This window comes from Thermobia domestica, chromosome 11 (genome assembly GCF_964235325.1).
Source record: "Thermobia domestica chromosome 11, izTheDome1.hap1.1, whole genome shotgun sequence".
NCBI lineage: Eukaryota > Metazoa > Arthropoda > Insecta > Zygentoma > Lepismatidae > Thermobia > Thermobia domestica.
The window spans coordinates 239341227-239357647 of NC_137464.1; the positions used below are offsets into that span (position 1 = coordinate 239341227).

A 16421-nucleotide genomic window follows, 5' to 3' on the forward strand; every position below is an offset into this window, starting at 1 on the left:
AAAACGTTTTCCTTTCGGCACGGTTTTAATTTTCGGGAAGAGCTAGAAGTCGCATGGTGGTATATCTGGAGAGCATAGCGAATGTGGACAAACAGGAATATTTGTTCGGCCAAGAACTTGCGGATCGAAAGCACGGTGTGGTACGACGCTTTTTTTGTGGTGAAGAAGGAACCCATTTGCCTATTTAATCGACGGTTAAAATGCTTTTCATGGATCTATACGAGATGTTTAGCCATCCGGATAGCTCTCGAATAGTCATTCGCCCGTTTAAACAAATCATTTGTGCCACTTTTTGCACGTTATCATCTGTTTTCGACGTCGAAGGACGTCTCGATCGTTGTTCGTTTTCAACCGACTCCTTGCCACTTTTGAAGGATTATACCACTTGTCAGGCTTCAATGCCACTGCTTCATCGCCATACACTGATTTTGACGTTTCGTGAACTTCTTTGGCAGCTTGAACCAAAACTTAATGTTGGCGCGCGACAGACACTCTTAACACGTCTTCACTCTTCTGCCTCTGAAAGCCAACTAACATGTCACAACTCGTTCAAGCTCGACACTGACTGTACCAAACGTTTAGGCTACCGAGTTTACTGGTTGAAATGGATACAACGTCGATTGATAGTACTGTGCAACTACGTTCACCGTACAATTTGATTACACCTTGTATACCTATCATAGTCTGAATTCTGGCTTCCCCCCATTTTTACCTTCTAGATCCGCCACTGACTGTTTCGTCCCTTTCATTCAGCTGCCTCGTATTGGAGGAGCTGATCCATTTGGTGCTATCGCCATGCTGATATCACACCGTGAAACGTTTTGCCTCATTTGCAGATGTGGGAGGTCTTTGGCAATATGCTGCCGGACTTCCATTCATTTTCAACGACTGTGCACTATTTTATGTTCTTTTATCTATTTCGTCCGTAAGTTTTGCAGACCAGTGTATTAAATATCTCAGGAATGAATTTATACTTTTTAACCTATAATTTACATCTATTTATCGAGTTTTTTTTTTTTTTCCTTCATTGAATATTTTTGTGAGTCAAATCCGCTTCTGCATTATAATGTTTGTGAATTTATTTGCCGAACTTGTTTCATTTCAGGCGTTGCATAATGTAATGAGTTTAGCGTGTTCGATTCGAGGTGGTGTTAGAATACCGGCTTTTGGTCTCTCGGTTCTTAGTCCTCAGGTGCAAAATATTTGCAAATTGGATACCATTAGAGGTCGTTTCAATAAGATTGTGACTGCTTGTCATGTGCTTCCCAGTCTGGTGAGTACCAAACATTTTGTACTTTTGTTGGAGAAGGTATTTTTTTATAAGAGAAAATTGACGTTAGGAATGTAAACTCGTTGAATGTATGGATCCCTCCCTCCCCCCCCCCCCCCAAGAAAAAATATTTTGTTGAATATTACACAAATCAGCATCACAAATAGTAAGAAATATATTCAAGCCTTTGTGCATTTGTACAAAGAATCCAGGATTAAACACGAATATATGTAATTTGGTAAGGTTAGGATTTGTGATATGTATATTTATCACTAAAACTAATTGTTTCTCCCCAAGACTTCCACTTACTGAACACTTCAGGTTAAAATCGCGCTTTGTCTCTACTTTGAAACAAGTTGAAATTATGCATTTTTTAAGATGTAATTTAATTGCAAATTGCCTGTATGCCAGCATCATTTATTAGCATCAGGCAATGTGGGTAATTGCAAATTGCCTGTATTCCAGCGTCACTTATTGACTTCAAGTAATGTAGGAAATCGCAAATTGCCTCTATTCCAGCGTCTCTTATTGACGTCAGGCAATGTAGGAAATCGCAAATTGCCTGTATGCCAGCGTCATCTATTGTCGCCAGGCAGTGCAGGTAGAGACACCTATTAAGGTGATAGTGAACTATTACGAATTAGCGTTACGCACAGACTTAGACGTTTTTCTATTATTATTATTATTATAATGATTTTTTTTTAAAAAAAAACATAATTTGGAATAATAGCCAGATTCAAAATTTTTAACATCTGCGCCGAATTTTCAACAAGAAAATTGCACATCTGTACCAGATTTTTGTACGTAATGGAATTTGCTGACAATTAAAAATTTGACGACAAAAGCTGCAGTAGACTGGGTGGAGCACGGTGTTCAGTGGTAGAGCGCTTACCTTGGTGTGTGAAGTTCCTGGGTTCGATCCCCGGCCAAGCATGTTTGTGGTAGACAACATAGTGTTCATGGGTTTTCTCGGGGTACTTCCGTTTTCTGTCACATTACCATTCCACCAAATTTTCCATCATCATTCACTTGCTTTAGTCGTCGTCTCCCTTAGCCCAAACGGCATAATCGTGAAACGTTAAACTGAAAGCTTTAATTTCAAAGAGCTGCAATACCAACGCCAGTTTTATTAGTAAGTGTTTATTTCTACAAATAATGAAATGAAATGAAATCTTTCAGTTTTACGTCCCACGATTATGCCCTTTAGACTAAAGAAGACGGTGATGATGATAATAGAATGAAACGGTGGAATGAAGAAAGTGGGAGGAAACGGGAGAACCCCGAGAAAACCCACAAGCACAGTGTTTGTCCACTACAAAGTCCACACGGCGCGAGCTGGGATCGAACCAGGGGCTCCGAGCACCGGAGGTGAACGCTCTACCACTGAGCCACCGCCCCCCCCCCCCTTATTTCTACAAGTGACTTATAGCTCGCACAATATATGTAATTTCGCTTTCTGTGTTCTAATCACAGTTATCGGACCTTTTCTGTACTTCTTTTGTGTTCTTTGCTATCAGTGTATAATAAATAAGTATTAAAAAAAAAATAACCTTTCCCAACTTCCACACAATTAGTTCACCTATTATAACAAGCCATACATTTGTACGGTCGAGGGTATTAACCAGCGAGGTAATTAAAATTATTGAATGCAAAAACGCAGTTGAGGAACACAATAAGCTCAATATTCATTTGAGATTAAAATGTCTTTTTTGCGTACAATGTCCAGATATTTCTAGTTATTTATTTCCTTTAGATCAGTAGTTCTCAAAGTTGGATCCGCAGACCTCTGGGAGACCATGGGATCCGCGACGCCTAAAAATTGAAATGTGTTGCAATAAAATGGAACTCACACCTGTTAGGCAAGAAGTATTTTTTCAGTTACTAAAAGAAAGCAATTAGAAATTATACCTACGTTTGTAAATTTAAATGTTTTCTTACTTTACTAAATTTCTGCCCTGAGGCTGGTCAACCGTTATATAGGACTACTTCAAGTGAGAGAAATTTCTTCTTTGTTAGGGCACATTTTCAAAAGCAGTTGTTCATTAACTGTAACTCGGAATTTCATGGATTTCATCTTCAAGTGGCGGTAAACTCCCAGCACTACCACCATTTTTTTTTTTTTTTTTTTTAAGAAGTAAATGTTAGTCATTTCTATGCTTATAAATATCAAACCTCCCCCCAATTCTGGTATTTCTTTAAAAAAAAAAACTATGAGAAATCCCTCCCAAAGTATGTTCCTAGACCCGCCACTACGAGTAACTCTTGACTCAAATTGGTTTGTGTGCGCGCTGTCAGTACGAAGAGTTGTCTAAAAAAGTCATTGCAGCATTTGATGCCTTTCCCTACCACTTACTTATGTAAGCAGACCTTTTCTGCTCGTTGCAGTATATTAAAACTTTAAAGCGAAATCGTCTTAATGTGGATCGGACCTAAGATTGGTTGTGACAAAAATTATTCCAGATTTCAATGCAATTATGGAGAAATACAAAGAATTTCATTCCTCACATTAGTGGCCCCCCACATTTGAGAACGTTGCTTACCAAGGTTTTTTTTTTTTTTTTTTTTTTTTTTTTTTTTTTTTTTTTTTTTTTTAAATGATGTTTAGTCTTGAAAGTTACTGTACTTTCAATTGAAATTTCCTTCACTAGGAAACAATCATGTATTTTTAGAATAAATTACTTATTGCATTATTTTTCTTGATCTTTTTCTTGTCAGTAATAAGTTGTAATTAGTATATTTTTAATAGCATGTGAAATTTCAGATTAGCATTGCAAGGGGGTCCGCAGATTACTTCCCGAATGAGCAGGAGGTCCGCGTTATCGGAAAGTTTGAGAACCACTGCTTTAGACTGTGACTAGCTATTAACAGAGAACACAGACTAAATTTAATTAAAACATACTTTGGAGTAGTTTAAGTATTAGCATTGGTGCATTTTATTTCAAAGAATTTGTCAGTATACTCTAAGTACCTAATAGTGTTCTAACACAGTACTTGATTCTTTTGCATTTCCTTTTTCGCTGTAATTAAGAATTAGCTCTCTATTAATAATTTTACCAATTACTGGTCGATTTTCGTGAAACATATTTGACGAGTACGGTAGAATGATAGAAATTAATGGAATGTCAAACTCCCACATAGAATCAGCGTAGTTAATCAGTTACCACGCTCTTGTTCTATTCAATAGAAGTTACATTACATGAGTTCAGACCTCTTTCATCACCATTAATGTGCACGACGATAATCGAGGCAAAATCCCGGAAATTTGTGTACGGACATTAATTGTAAAATGATTATGGGCGCCAACTTGCATGAGAGTATGATCGTCAGCGTTGTCCCAGGTGGATACAAGGTCGATCACCTTGTAATCCTATAATTTCTGATTGAAATCGATAAATGATGAGAAGTGAAGTGCACTCATCAACAACAGAAATATGTTCCATGATAATACAGGGTGTTTCAAAATGAATATTGGGGTTTTAATGCTTTGTAGCATTTATTACACTTAACTTACAATTATAAATGATACATCAAAAGAAAGAGCAACTCAAACAGTTTTGTACGCAGGTATGTGCATGCACTGTTTCTTCTGTCTGCCGTTAGAAAGCGCTAGTAGCAAAGATGGCGACTAGTGAACAGAAAGCTTTTTGTGTTTTACATTTTGCAAGGACTGAATCTGTAGTTACAGTAAAACCGTCTGTGCGGAGAATTTTAAGGAGACGCTTACAACTACATCCTTATCATTTGCAGTTGTTACGAGCACTAAAACTTACAAACTACGGTTTGCGTACCAAATTTGCAAATGAAATTTTGCTGCATGGCGATGAAGATTTTCTGGATCATGTCGTCTTCAGTGATGAATTAATATTTTACCTAAGTAGCGATGTGAACACTCATAATGTTCGCATCTGGTGGTCAGCAAATCCCCACGAGATGGTACAGTTGCAACGAGTCTCCCGTAAATTGAATGTGTTTTGCGCCATATCCGGCAGAAACTTTATGGGGCTTTCTCGCCTATCAACTTGATGTGTGCCGTGTGACGAATGGTGCTCATACGTATTGAACAATTGTAGCAAAAACTGTTTGAGTTACTCTTTCATTTGATGTATTATTTATGATTGTACGTTAAATGTAATAAATACTACAAAGCCTTAAGAACTCCTATATTCATTTTGAAACACCCTGTATATCAATGTATGCATATTAACTCACTAATTTAAAGAGCTAATATTGTTTCTGAAATTACTTTCCAACCTGCTTCTTAATTCTTATACGTTCCATAATAACTTTCTCAAAATTTATCCGATTCATTAACGTCAGGTTCAAATATGTTATAGAATTGAATGGCACGTCATGCTGTGATCTTCGGGTGATCATAGAATTCTCTCGTGGTCATTAATAATGACAATACACAAATCCTCGTACATCAAATGTAGTCACTCACAGGATATTTTTATATAACTGGTTCTAGCCTTATACCAAACAAAAGTGGTAGTTTGTGAAAATTATACGGACTCCACTGCGGTGGCCATTGAATCAGTGAATTTGTGAGATTGTTTTCACGGGCGACTCGGTATTGACTTTATATGAGGCTTCAAATTTACATTTCCGATACCATTTACGCATATTCTTCAACCAGGATATCGGATAACGACTAATTCTGCGAGTATCTTCCATAAATTCTATAGTCTTAAGCTTGGAGTAACAGTTCGTGATAATCTTGTGTCCGATACAAAAGGAGTCCATACACTCAGAGCTTGCACCACAGACTTATTACAACTTACAACGAGAATTCGTCTACGCTCTCGTCCAAGACTCCTTTCGTCACTGTAACAAGAGCTCCCTCGTGGCTAAGCAGCACGGGCTTTGGCGTGGGAGACTCGGATTCGATTCCCGGAGGAAGTTCATGTTCGGATCCCACGTTAAGGTGTAGATCCACGTCTCATATAGACTCGCTGCTGAAAAGGACGTTAAACTAAAAGTAAAATCAAATCGCAACCATAGCATACCAATAAAAATCGACAGTTGTTATTACCATTGCAAAGGTAACGTGTTTCATAGAAATATTGTAATATTTTCACAAAATAGGAGCAGTTTTTTAATAGAGAATTAATTTTCAATCGCCATATACGTTCCAAAGAAACTTTGTATAATACATCGTCGTGACGATGGTGTGATCTTGTACGTAATCCGCCTCTTTAGGAGGCGAGAAGTGCAGTGGGGAATGGGTTACATTGTTAGGTTTATCTTACACATTTGTCTGTGTGTCCTCAACGATACCTGATTCAAGTCCCAGTAGAGGTCCTGAGCCCACGTTAAGAGTAGTTTCTGTTCTTCACGACCTCGATGTTGCATAAAGACGTAAAACACTTGAACTCAAACCCTGGTATGTGATATATTATGATTTATACTTTTCAGGTTAAATCCAAGGCAGTAGCAGATATTTCGCATTTTAAAGTGAACTTAAAATTGGCGGTAGAAGACGCAATGGATGAGTTTAAAGGAAAATTTGACTTGTTGGTAAGTTTAGGTACTACACGTAAATTTTGCATACCAATTCACGTAAAGTTGGAGAAATTTTTTTTGTTCTTGTACTTTTGTATTGTTGTTAATACTTTTTCATACTCATAAAGTAGGTTCAGTTCTAAAGTTTCCACTGCTTATGGCTAGTTTTGTGTCTTCGGTGCGAGAAACCATGGTCCAATTCTGATGATAGTACACCGATAAAATTTATTATTCTCCCTAGCTTTTAACCCTGCATACATCAAGGTGGGTTGAAAATTGTCCACACCTTTATTAGGGTAAGAAAATGAAATGAAATCTTTAAGTTTCACGTCCCACGGTTATACCGGTTAGGCTAAAGAAGACGGTGATGATGAGAGATGAGTGAAAATGGTGGAATGAAGAAAGTGGAAGGAAACGGGAGAACCCCGAGAAAACCCACGAGGACGGTGTTTGTCCATCACAAAGTCCACATGGCGCGAGCTGGGATCGAACCAGGGACCCCAATTATTAGGATAAGAATTGTTATGAATGTTTCTCTAGTATAATGTCATAACTCAAGTTTTGTGTCTAAAATAATATAATTTTATTTTCTGTCATTCAATACTTTTAATTTCTAGAAAATAACCCCAAAATTTTTAAAAAAAATAAGTTTTCGTGGTGGTCATAAAGTACCCTCCCTTGGTGTAACATGTTACCATAATGTGCATGAGGCTATTTCCAGTTAAAGTTGAAGATTCTGACAGTAGGCGTCGCTACGGGTGCAGCTGATACAAAGCGCCGTACACCTAAACGGAAAAACCTGCTGGTTTCAAAGCGATTATATTAAAAGCGGAATCATATACATGTCCCCTCCAGTCTTGGAACTGAAGGGGACTGTCCTCCCAATAATCCGATTTGAAATGTGTTTTTTGGATAGAAATGTGATGACTTGTGTTCGATTGTCACAAAGTAAAGTGAGATGAAATTGATGTCCCGCAAGAATAAGCCTCAAATCTGCCAGCCTCCCAATGTTAAAGACAACTCTGCTCCCCTGACCCTCCACAGCATTGTTTTTCAACTTCATAAATATTTCGAGTATCGCTTAAAAAAAAAAAAAAAATGGGAACGATCTTACCCGACCCCGATGTTGAAGACAGATTTGCCCCGCTGGCTGTGACAAAAGGAAACACAGTTTCAAACAAAACAGAACTTCTTTTAAAACTCAGAAATGTATACTCTCGATTTAGTACTTTATGGATTGCATGAATCTATGAAGAGCAGAAGTTGCTGAAAAAGTAAATTGCTTAAAACAAAAACAAACAAAAAAAAAACTGCTTTGCTCCAACTTTGGATTTTTAAAATAAATAATAATAATAATAAATCATTCAGCGCTCTTAAATAGTATCTACATAGTTAAAAATACTAATGTTTGAGAAATATGAAGATAACTGTTACATTTACTTAAACATCCAGGCATCTTTCGGGAATTTGTCGGGCCTGAAGAGATGCCAATTGATTGTATATAGGCCCTCAGCGCCCATGGCCTGCAAATTACAAAGGGGAAAGGAACCTGAGGAAGATACCATTAAGGTAAACAACCATCGAAGCTTCCATTTCATAGACGGATTTATTCCAGGGCGCTGTTCCCCTTCCCTCTGTTGCCCCTAAGTAATCTTAACAGCCAAGTTACAAACTACCATATTGATTTAACATTCATGCAAGTTCTTGTATATATATGCAGTTCCCTCATTCCTAGTAACGTTTTTGACTTCAACGCCACTAGAAAAAAAATGGGGAAATAGGGGAATTAAATACTTACCTGAATACACTCACTGAATTTTGCCACACGAATAAGAAAAACTTAACTCTTAGCAACAATTTGATTGTTGTTGGTTTTTTCTTTTTTAAATTTGTCATTGTTAATTTATAAATCCCTTTTTTAAAAAAAGAATAAACTGTTAAAAATTCCGATGTATGAAAATTTTCTAACACAGATTTTCAATTTAAATAAAGATTATTGCTGTATAACAATTTTAAATAATACGTACAAATGATTTTTTAGTGGTATTCAAATGATTTTCGTTTCATGTTGTGTAATCTACGGTAGATCTCTGAACTACTTGAATTCAATGCTGAATCCTTAATAAGTAGATCTAGAAGTTATGGTTGCATCAGAAATGAAAGCCTAATGCATATGAAAAAGTTTCCCGCTATCTCTTACAATTAATACTATCTAGGAACCAATATTGAAGTCGGGAGCTGTCCCCTTAAGGAATTCGTTGTCGTCTCAGCATCCGACTCCTAGCTGTTATAATGGGCCCAGCAGCGACGCCCGAAAGTTATAATGTCACATGCCGACCAAATATGCGTCAATCAAGTGCTATGGTCAGAGGTCACTGTTAGATCAAGGTCACACGTCTATTTGAGAACCCATTTAATATGATGAAGTACGGACATTGCGTTGTTTTCAGTGTATTCAAATGGGTTCTCAAGATGACCTGTGACCTTGATCTGACCGTGACCTCTGACCTTGACACTTGATTGACGCATATTTGGTCGGCTTGCGACATAGAATCATACCATACAGTTTTTTCTTTGTTATCACTTCGATTTACGTTTTTTTTTCAGGCTCTTTCAGAATTTACCATTGCAATCCCATAAGGAAAAAAATCGAAATTTGACCTTTGACCCTATATCTCTTCAATCTTTAGTACAAGTGACATGCTTCCATGGCGAAACAAAACTTATGTCCTTCGTCTAAAGTTACACCAAATTGCACGGCTTCACCTCATACCACTTTTGCACAGTGAACAAATGAAATTGACACACGAATTAATCAACCCTCTGTATATATATATATATATATATATATATATATATATATATATATATATATATATATGGCGGATCCAAGGGGGAAGGGCTATAGGGGCTATAGCCCCCCCTTGACGCTCAGGTTTACACTGGATAAAATGAGCTTCAATCCTGCTTTACACTGGATAAAACGGCAAACTATGGTTTAGCCCCTCCCTTGATCATATCCTGGATCCGCCATTGTATATATATGTATCGTTCATCAGTTGTAGCCTACTTTGCCCACTTCGTCTCTTTCTTGCCAGCATACCCTCTAGCAATCGGATGAAGAACCAATCAAATAGATTTCGTGATTAAATCAACAGATACTAAAACCAATCGCAGCTTTAAAGTTTTTTTGAGAACGCGTAAACAAACCAACTACTATTGAAGCAGAAGTACAGTCATACCCACAGATTGGGCAAAGAGAGAGAACAGAATGTTTTGTTTATTTATTATTTTTTCTAAAATATGGAAACTACTGTAATTTTGACTGCAGAAAATACAAGGAACACTTCTAGATACCATATTAACCAGAAGCGTGCAATATTAAACAAATTATGTAGTGGAAAACTGATGTTAATACCTGAATTCGAATTAGTAGGACTTAATATAAGCTACAGTATATCTACAACTACAGAGAAAAGGCGTAAGAACCATATTTCGTAAATATGTAAATAGTTTGAAAATATTCTATTAAATTTTTCAGGCTTTAAGTTCATGGGTTGAGGTTAGATAGATAAATTAGTTAATTGAATGGAGAAAATATTTCTAACACATAAAATCCTAATCTCATTGTCGAAACGATTGTGTGTTTTTAAACATTGATGTGTATTTTAAATTTAACTACAAATTTTAAACTCAGAAATTAAAAATAATATGCTCGCATATAACCGAATGGTTAGCGCATTTCCTTTGCTCGCAAGTTCAAGTCCTGATGTAGCATTGTAGTATAGATGGGAAGCTGTTTAAAATGAAAAGAAATCTCGTACTCTGTATGTGTATATGTATATATATATAAAAGTTGAGATTCGATACTTAGGCAAAGCATCACACATTAAACGTGAGTCTTCTAATAGAAAAAAGTTTTCTTCATCTTTGTTCAAAATGACTATATTTATACGAAAAGAATTCTACAAAAATATAGGTAAATCAAACAGAAGCATATGAATAAACATAGGAGGTGTGGCAATTAAATAACGAGATTGATGTCATAAATGTGATGTATTGCAAAGAAAGTTACAATTGACTGTTATCCCCTTCAATATACTCCCCTCCTCTATCTATACATCGCTGCATACGTGCCTTGCATTGTTCAAAGCAATGTTGTAGGTCATCAGGTGCCCACTGTTCAACAACTCTGACGTTTTTCGTTTCACCTCTTCCACAGACTGAAAATATGTTCCCTTCAATGCACTTTTCACTTTTGGAAATAGATAAAAGTCACAGGGAGCCAGGTCTGTGGGATACGGAGGATGGTCGAGCACAGAAATTCGCTTGGCTGCTAAAAACTGCTTCACAGAAAGGGCATTATGGGCAGGCGCATTGTCTTGGTGGAGGATCCATGCATCCTTCTTCCACAAATTCGGTCTCTTCTTCCTTATTCTTTCCCTCAACTTGATTAGGACTTCTTTGTAGTAGGTCTGATTCACCGTTTGACCCTGAGGCACCCATTCAATCATGATGATACCCCTGATATCGGAAAAAACGATGAGCATTGCCTTCACTTTCGACTTGCTCATTCGTGCTTTTTTCATTCTTGGCGATGTGGGAGTCTTCAAGTGCATGGATTGACGATTAGTCTTGAGGTCATACTGGAAAATCCATGTTTCATCACATGTGCTTTGAGTCGTTCCATGACGTCACAGCAAATGGTCTTTCGAATGTCTTTTTGTTCCTGACAGAGGTTTTTCGGGACAATTTTTTCACTAACTTTTGTCATGCAGAATTTGTCTTACTGTCTCTTTGTTAATGTTCGTCATGTCTGCAATCATCCGAATGCTCAGACGTCTGTCTTTCCGCACAAGTTCATTAATTTTTTGAACATTTTCGTCCGTTCTTAAACTCAAAGGGCGGCCTGGTTGTTCATCATCTTCAACCTCCTCCCTACCTTCTGAAAATCTTCTGTACCATTCGAAAATTCGCGCACGTGATATAGCATTATCACCATACACCTCTTTTAACATTGCTCAACATTACATCGGTGTTTTGTTTAATTTCACCAGAAATTTGATGTTAATGCGCTGCTTAACTGTACTGTTCACCATGATTCCGGCACCACTACAGAACACTGTCCTCTTCATGCAAGCCTGCAAAGAAAAGAAAAGCTTTCAGAATCATGAAACAGTGTCTGCTCATGAAGGTTCAAAATCAACAACACATCATTAGCTACCCCACCCCCCACGATCCTGCGCGACAGGAGGTGGACAGTCTCGTTATTTAATTGCCACACCTCGTAAATGTAATGTTTTAGAATGAACTAAATTCATTGTGTGGCTGAATTGTTAAGAGTTCATACCATCGGTGTACGAGGCCTTGAGTTCGATTCCGAAATGGGGACACAAAATTCTCACCGAATCACAAGGAGGTAGCAAACTGATATAAAAAGCGATAAATAACAGGTATGATGTTTCTATATTAAGGAGAAGAAGAAATAATACTACGGGTTAATATTCGCCATCTTGACTCTGTAAATTTAGGAAAATGAGTCGAGAACGCAGGAAGACAATAATAGCATTTTCAGAATATCTGTCAACTCTTTCATCATCTACAACCTTTTTAGAAGACGATATAATTAGCTTAATAGTGTATAGATAGAATGCCTGTGTAGATATCTAAATCTTGTCAAACATCGACAGCAGAAAGATTAGTTGTGAAGTGTATTAATATACGAAGGATGATCGAAAAAAATGTTACAAAGCATAAATATTGTACGTTATTTAATGTAACTTAACGAAAATTTATTTGTAGATTAATAACCTGTCTCTTGATGCAGGCTTGAAGACTTCGGATTCTGATCATATATGCCCGAGAAGCGGACATTAAAAATGACGACTTGTCTGGAAACTTGGTCGAGTAGAAATGAGATCAGTAGTGCGGTTCCTGTGGGGCAAAAACACTTCCTGCTACCATTCATAGGCAGATTGTAGAGGTATATGGGAAGGGCTCAATTTCAAAGCAAGATGTAGGGAAGTGGTGTCGTGCCCTCAAAGGAAGACGGAGCAATATTGTTAATGACAACGCTGGTCACAGCGGTAGACCCAGTAACTTGAACCACTGACGTTACGCTTGGAACGACTAGAGCACCCCTTCTACAGCCCTGACCTGGCCCCAGTAACCTACCTTTTCCCTGTTCTAAAGCAAAAAAATGGCTGGCCACCATTATCTGGCATGTGATTATATCAAAACCGTGCCTCACGGTGGGTACGAGAATTTTTTGTGGATTTCTATGCAAATGATATAGAAAATCTTATCTGCCGTTATGATGAGCGGTTGAACAAAATCTGTGATTACATCGAGAACTAGTGTTGAGTGCCCCCTATCATCAGGTGTGTTGATCTTACAGCTCTTTCTCACACATAATCTATAATAAGCTTTGTAACCTTATTTATCATCCCTCACATATTAGTAGTCAATAATTACATTTGTTTTATTTTTACATACTATCTAACTAACTCTATGGCCTATGGAATCCGGAGGTTCAATGCCGCGTTCATAAAAGCTCTCCACTGACTTCTATCCTTAGCTAATTGGATCCAGTTTCTACTTTGTATTCCTTTCTCTGCGAGATCCATTTTAATATTATCCTCCCATCTGCGCCTAGGTCTTCCTAATGGTCGTTTTCCGATGGGTCTTCCAGTCAAGACTTTGAAAGCGTTCCTACTTTCTTCCATTCTAGCTACATGACCTGCCCACCTAAGCCTCCTAGCCTCCTATAAATTATGTAGTTCCTCGTTATGAAGTTTCCGCCATTCCCCATTCCCGTTCCTCTTGGGTCCGAATATTCTTCTCAGGATCCTGTTCTCAAATACTTTCAGTCTATGTTCTTCCCTCAGAGTAAGCGACCATGTTTTGCAACCATACAGAACAACAGGCATGATTATAGTTTTATATATTTTAAGCTTCAAATTCCTCGACAGAATTCGCGACGACAAGAGATTTTGAACCGAATAGTAACACGAATTCCCTGGTTTTAGTCGACATTTAATTTCTTCGTGAATATGATTTTCATCTGTTAATATTGATCCTGAACTTTGTAATTTTATCCTTATACTTCGTTGTGTTAAGAATATTCTCATATCTAGCCAATATACATATTTAGTTACTACATTGTGTAATTACAGCCAGGGAGCAGTAGTTGGAGATTTCCAGCTCAGCTGCAAATAACAGTTCTGACACGAAAATCTGGACTTGAAGTTCAAGATTTTTTAGAAGACGTAATCAAGGAAATACCCACAGTCAAGTTAAAGAGAATACAGGTAAGTTAGAATTAAAAATAAAAGTAACGGAATTTCATTAAAAGTCTCCGAGATAGACAAACGAAGACATATTAAACCGCTGATCTGTTACTATTATTTTTTTCGTAATTTTTTATATAGTTTCTTATTTTAGTTGATGAAGTGTAGAAATCAAATCCATCTGATATGCAGGGTGTTTCAAAATGAATATCGGGGTTTTTAAGGCCTTGTAGCACTTATTACAATTAACTTACAATTATAAATGACACATCAAAGGAAAGAGCAACTCAAACAGTTTTGTACAGATGCATGCGCATGCACTATTTCCTCTGTCTGCCGTTAGAAAGCGCTAGTAGCAAAGATGGCGACTAGTGTGAGCAGAAAGCCTTTTGTGTTTTACATTTTACAAAGACTGACTCTGTAATTACAGTGAAACCGTCTGTGTGGAGAGCCACGGTTTACGTCCGACTTTGCAAATTTGCTGCATGACGATAAAGATTTTCTGGATTGTGTCGTCTTCACTGATGAATCGACATTTCATCTAAGGTCGATGTGAACACTCGTAATGTTCTCATCTGCGGGTCACCAAATTCCTACGAGATGGTACAGTTGCAACGAGACTCCCCTAAGTTAAATGTGTTTTGTGCCATATCCCGGCGGAGAGTTTATGTGCCTTTCTTGCCTATCGACACGATGTGTGTCGTGTGACGAATGGTGCTCACATTGAACAATTGTAGCAAAAACTGTTTGAGTTACTCTTTCATTTGATGTATTTATAATTGTACGTTAAATGGAATAAATACTAAAAAACCTTAAAACCCCTATATTGATTTTGAAACATCTATAGACTAGATGTGTGTCATGTAACTCGTGGACTGCACATTGCACATATTTTGAGTTCATCAATCAGTGTGTGTAATCCCTGTGTACGTATGTTTTATTAAAAGCAAAAAAATAATCATTGAAATTGGGAACGTCATTTTGACTCACCCTGTATATAAAAAAACAAAGTTACTTGTGATCTAGTCAGTGACCATATATTTTTCATTTTAAAAAAAATGTAAAGCGATCTTAGCTTTGTAATTAACTCTAATATTATGTTGAAATAAATTCATTCATACTTTCAGTGACATCTGAAATAATGTTTTTTTCCCTTTTGTAGGTGGTGGAATTGAGTGATCCAGAACTTTGTAACATCGATGATTTTTTCCAAATTAATAGCAGTCAGAAACGTCAAGCAGCCGGCGGGTTTATTGATCTAATACAACTAATTGATACAGAAGCCCAACTAGAGGAGTTCTTCAAGGTTAGTGAATTATTTGTAAAATAGCTTCGTAAAGATGATATTAGACGTGTATTGTATATTTAATAACTATAGCTATAGTCGTTTCCAAAGCTAAACCAAGTTTCCTTATCAGCAGTAAAACTGTCAAGAGGTTAATAGCGGCCACAATGAAGACGGGAACTGTTCTCTGTACTCAGTGTTGCAAACCAATAAGCAGAGAAATAAAACAAGAATACCCATTCAAAATAGGAATAAAATATGTACAGGTCATTTAACAAAGTAATTTTCTCTCCTATTACTATATTATTATTATTATTATTATTATTATTATTATTATTATTATTATTATTATTATTATTATTACTAATCATAATTCTCCTACTAAGCATGATGAACCTAAACCTTAAAATTTGGTATCAAAATGTCCGTGGACTTAGAACTAAAAGTAGTGATTTTTTCTCTTCAATTTCTGATTGTGAATATGATATAATTGCAGTAACAGAAACATGGTTATCCGATATTCATAGAGACTACGATTATTTCCCAGATACCTATACATGTTTTAGAGCCGACAGATTATATAGTGAAGAGTCATGTCAAAGAGGTGGTGGATCTTTGATAGCAATAAAGAAAAACTTTATGGTGAATCGCAGGCCTGATCTTGAACTTATAAGTGAATGTGTGTGGATTGAATTAAAATGTAATAGTGGAAAGAATCTCTTAATATCGTGTGTTTATTTTCAACCAACTTTTTTCCCTGTGAATTTTGAAAATTATTTGAACCATATTTCTAGTAGGTTAAATCCTTTGGAAAATGATATATTGATTCTTGGAGATTTCAATATATCCAAAGTTGATTGGTTAAATAATGAACAGCTTCCAGGAATCCATTATTACTCCAAATTGAAGTTTCAGCAATTGTCTGTTTTTTTTAGAAAATACTAACCTGTGTGTTGAACCTTCAGTTTCTGGTCTTGATCTTGTTATCACAAATGCTACTTCTATGCCAAGAAAAACCAATCAGTGCATGGTCTATCCTGACATTTTTCATTATCCGATTGAAATCATTGTGTTT

General features: G+C 36.8%; 1 protein-coding gene across 3 annotated transcripts in view; it reads left to right on the plus strand.

Annotated features, from left to right (window-relative positions):
- The window catches only part of LOC145664844 (meiosis 1 arrest protein-like), a 56497-nt gene that overhangs the window by 16482 nt on the left and 23594 nt on the right, over positions 1-16421 (plus strand). For 2 of the 3 annotated variants that reach the window (XM_081731855.1, XM_081731854.1), the window contains exons 3-6: positions 1106-1273; positions 6686-6787; positions 13948-14082; positions 15224-15367. In XM_081731855.1, coding sequence (XP_081587981.1) covers positions 1106-1273; positions 6686-6787; positions 13948-14082; positions 15224-15367 — 549 coding nt within the window. The remainder of the gene's footprint in view (positions 1-1105; positions 1274-6685; positions 6788-13947; positions 14083-15223; positions 15368-16421) is intronic. The other variant, XM_081731857.1, reaches the window with a different exon arrangement.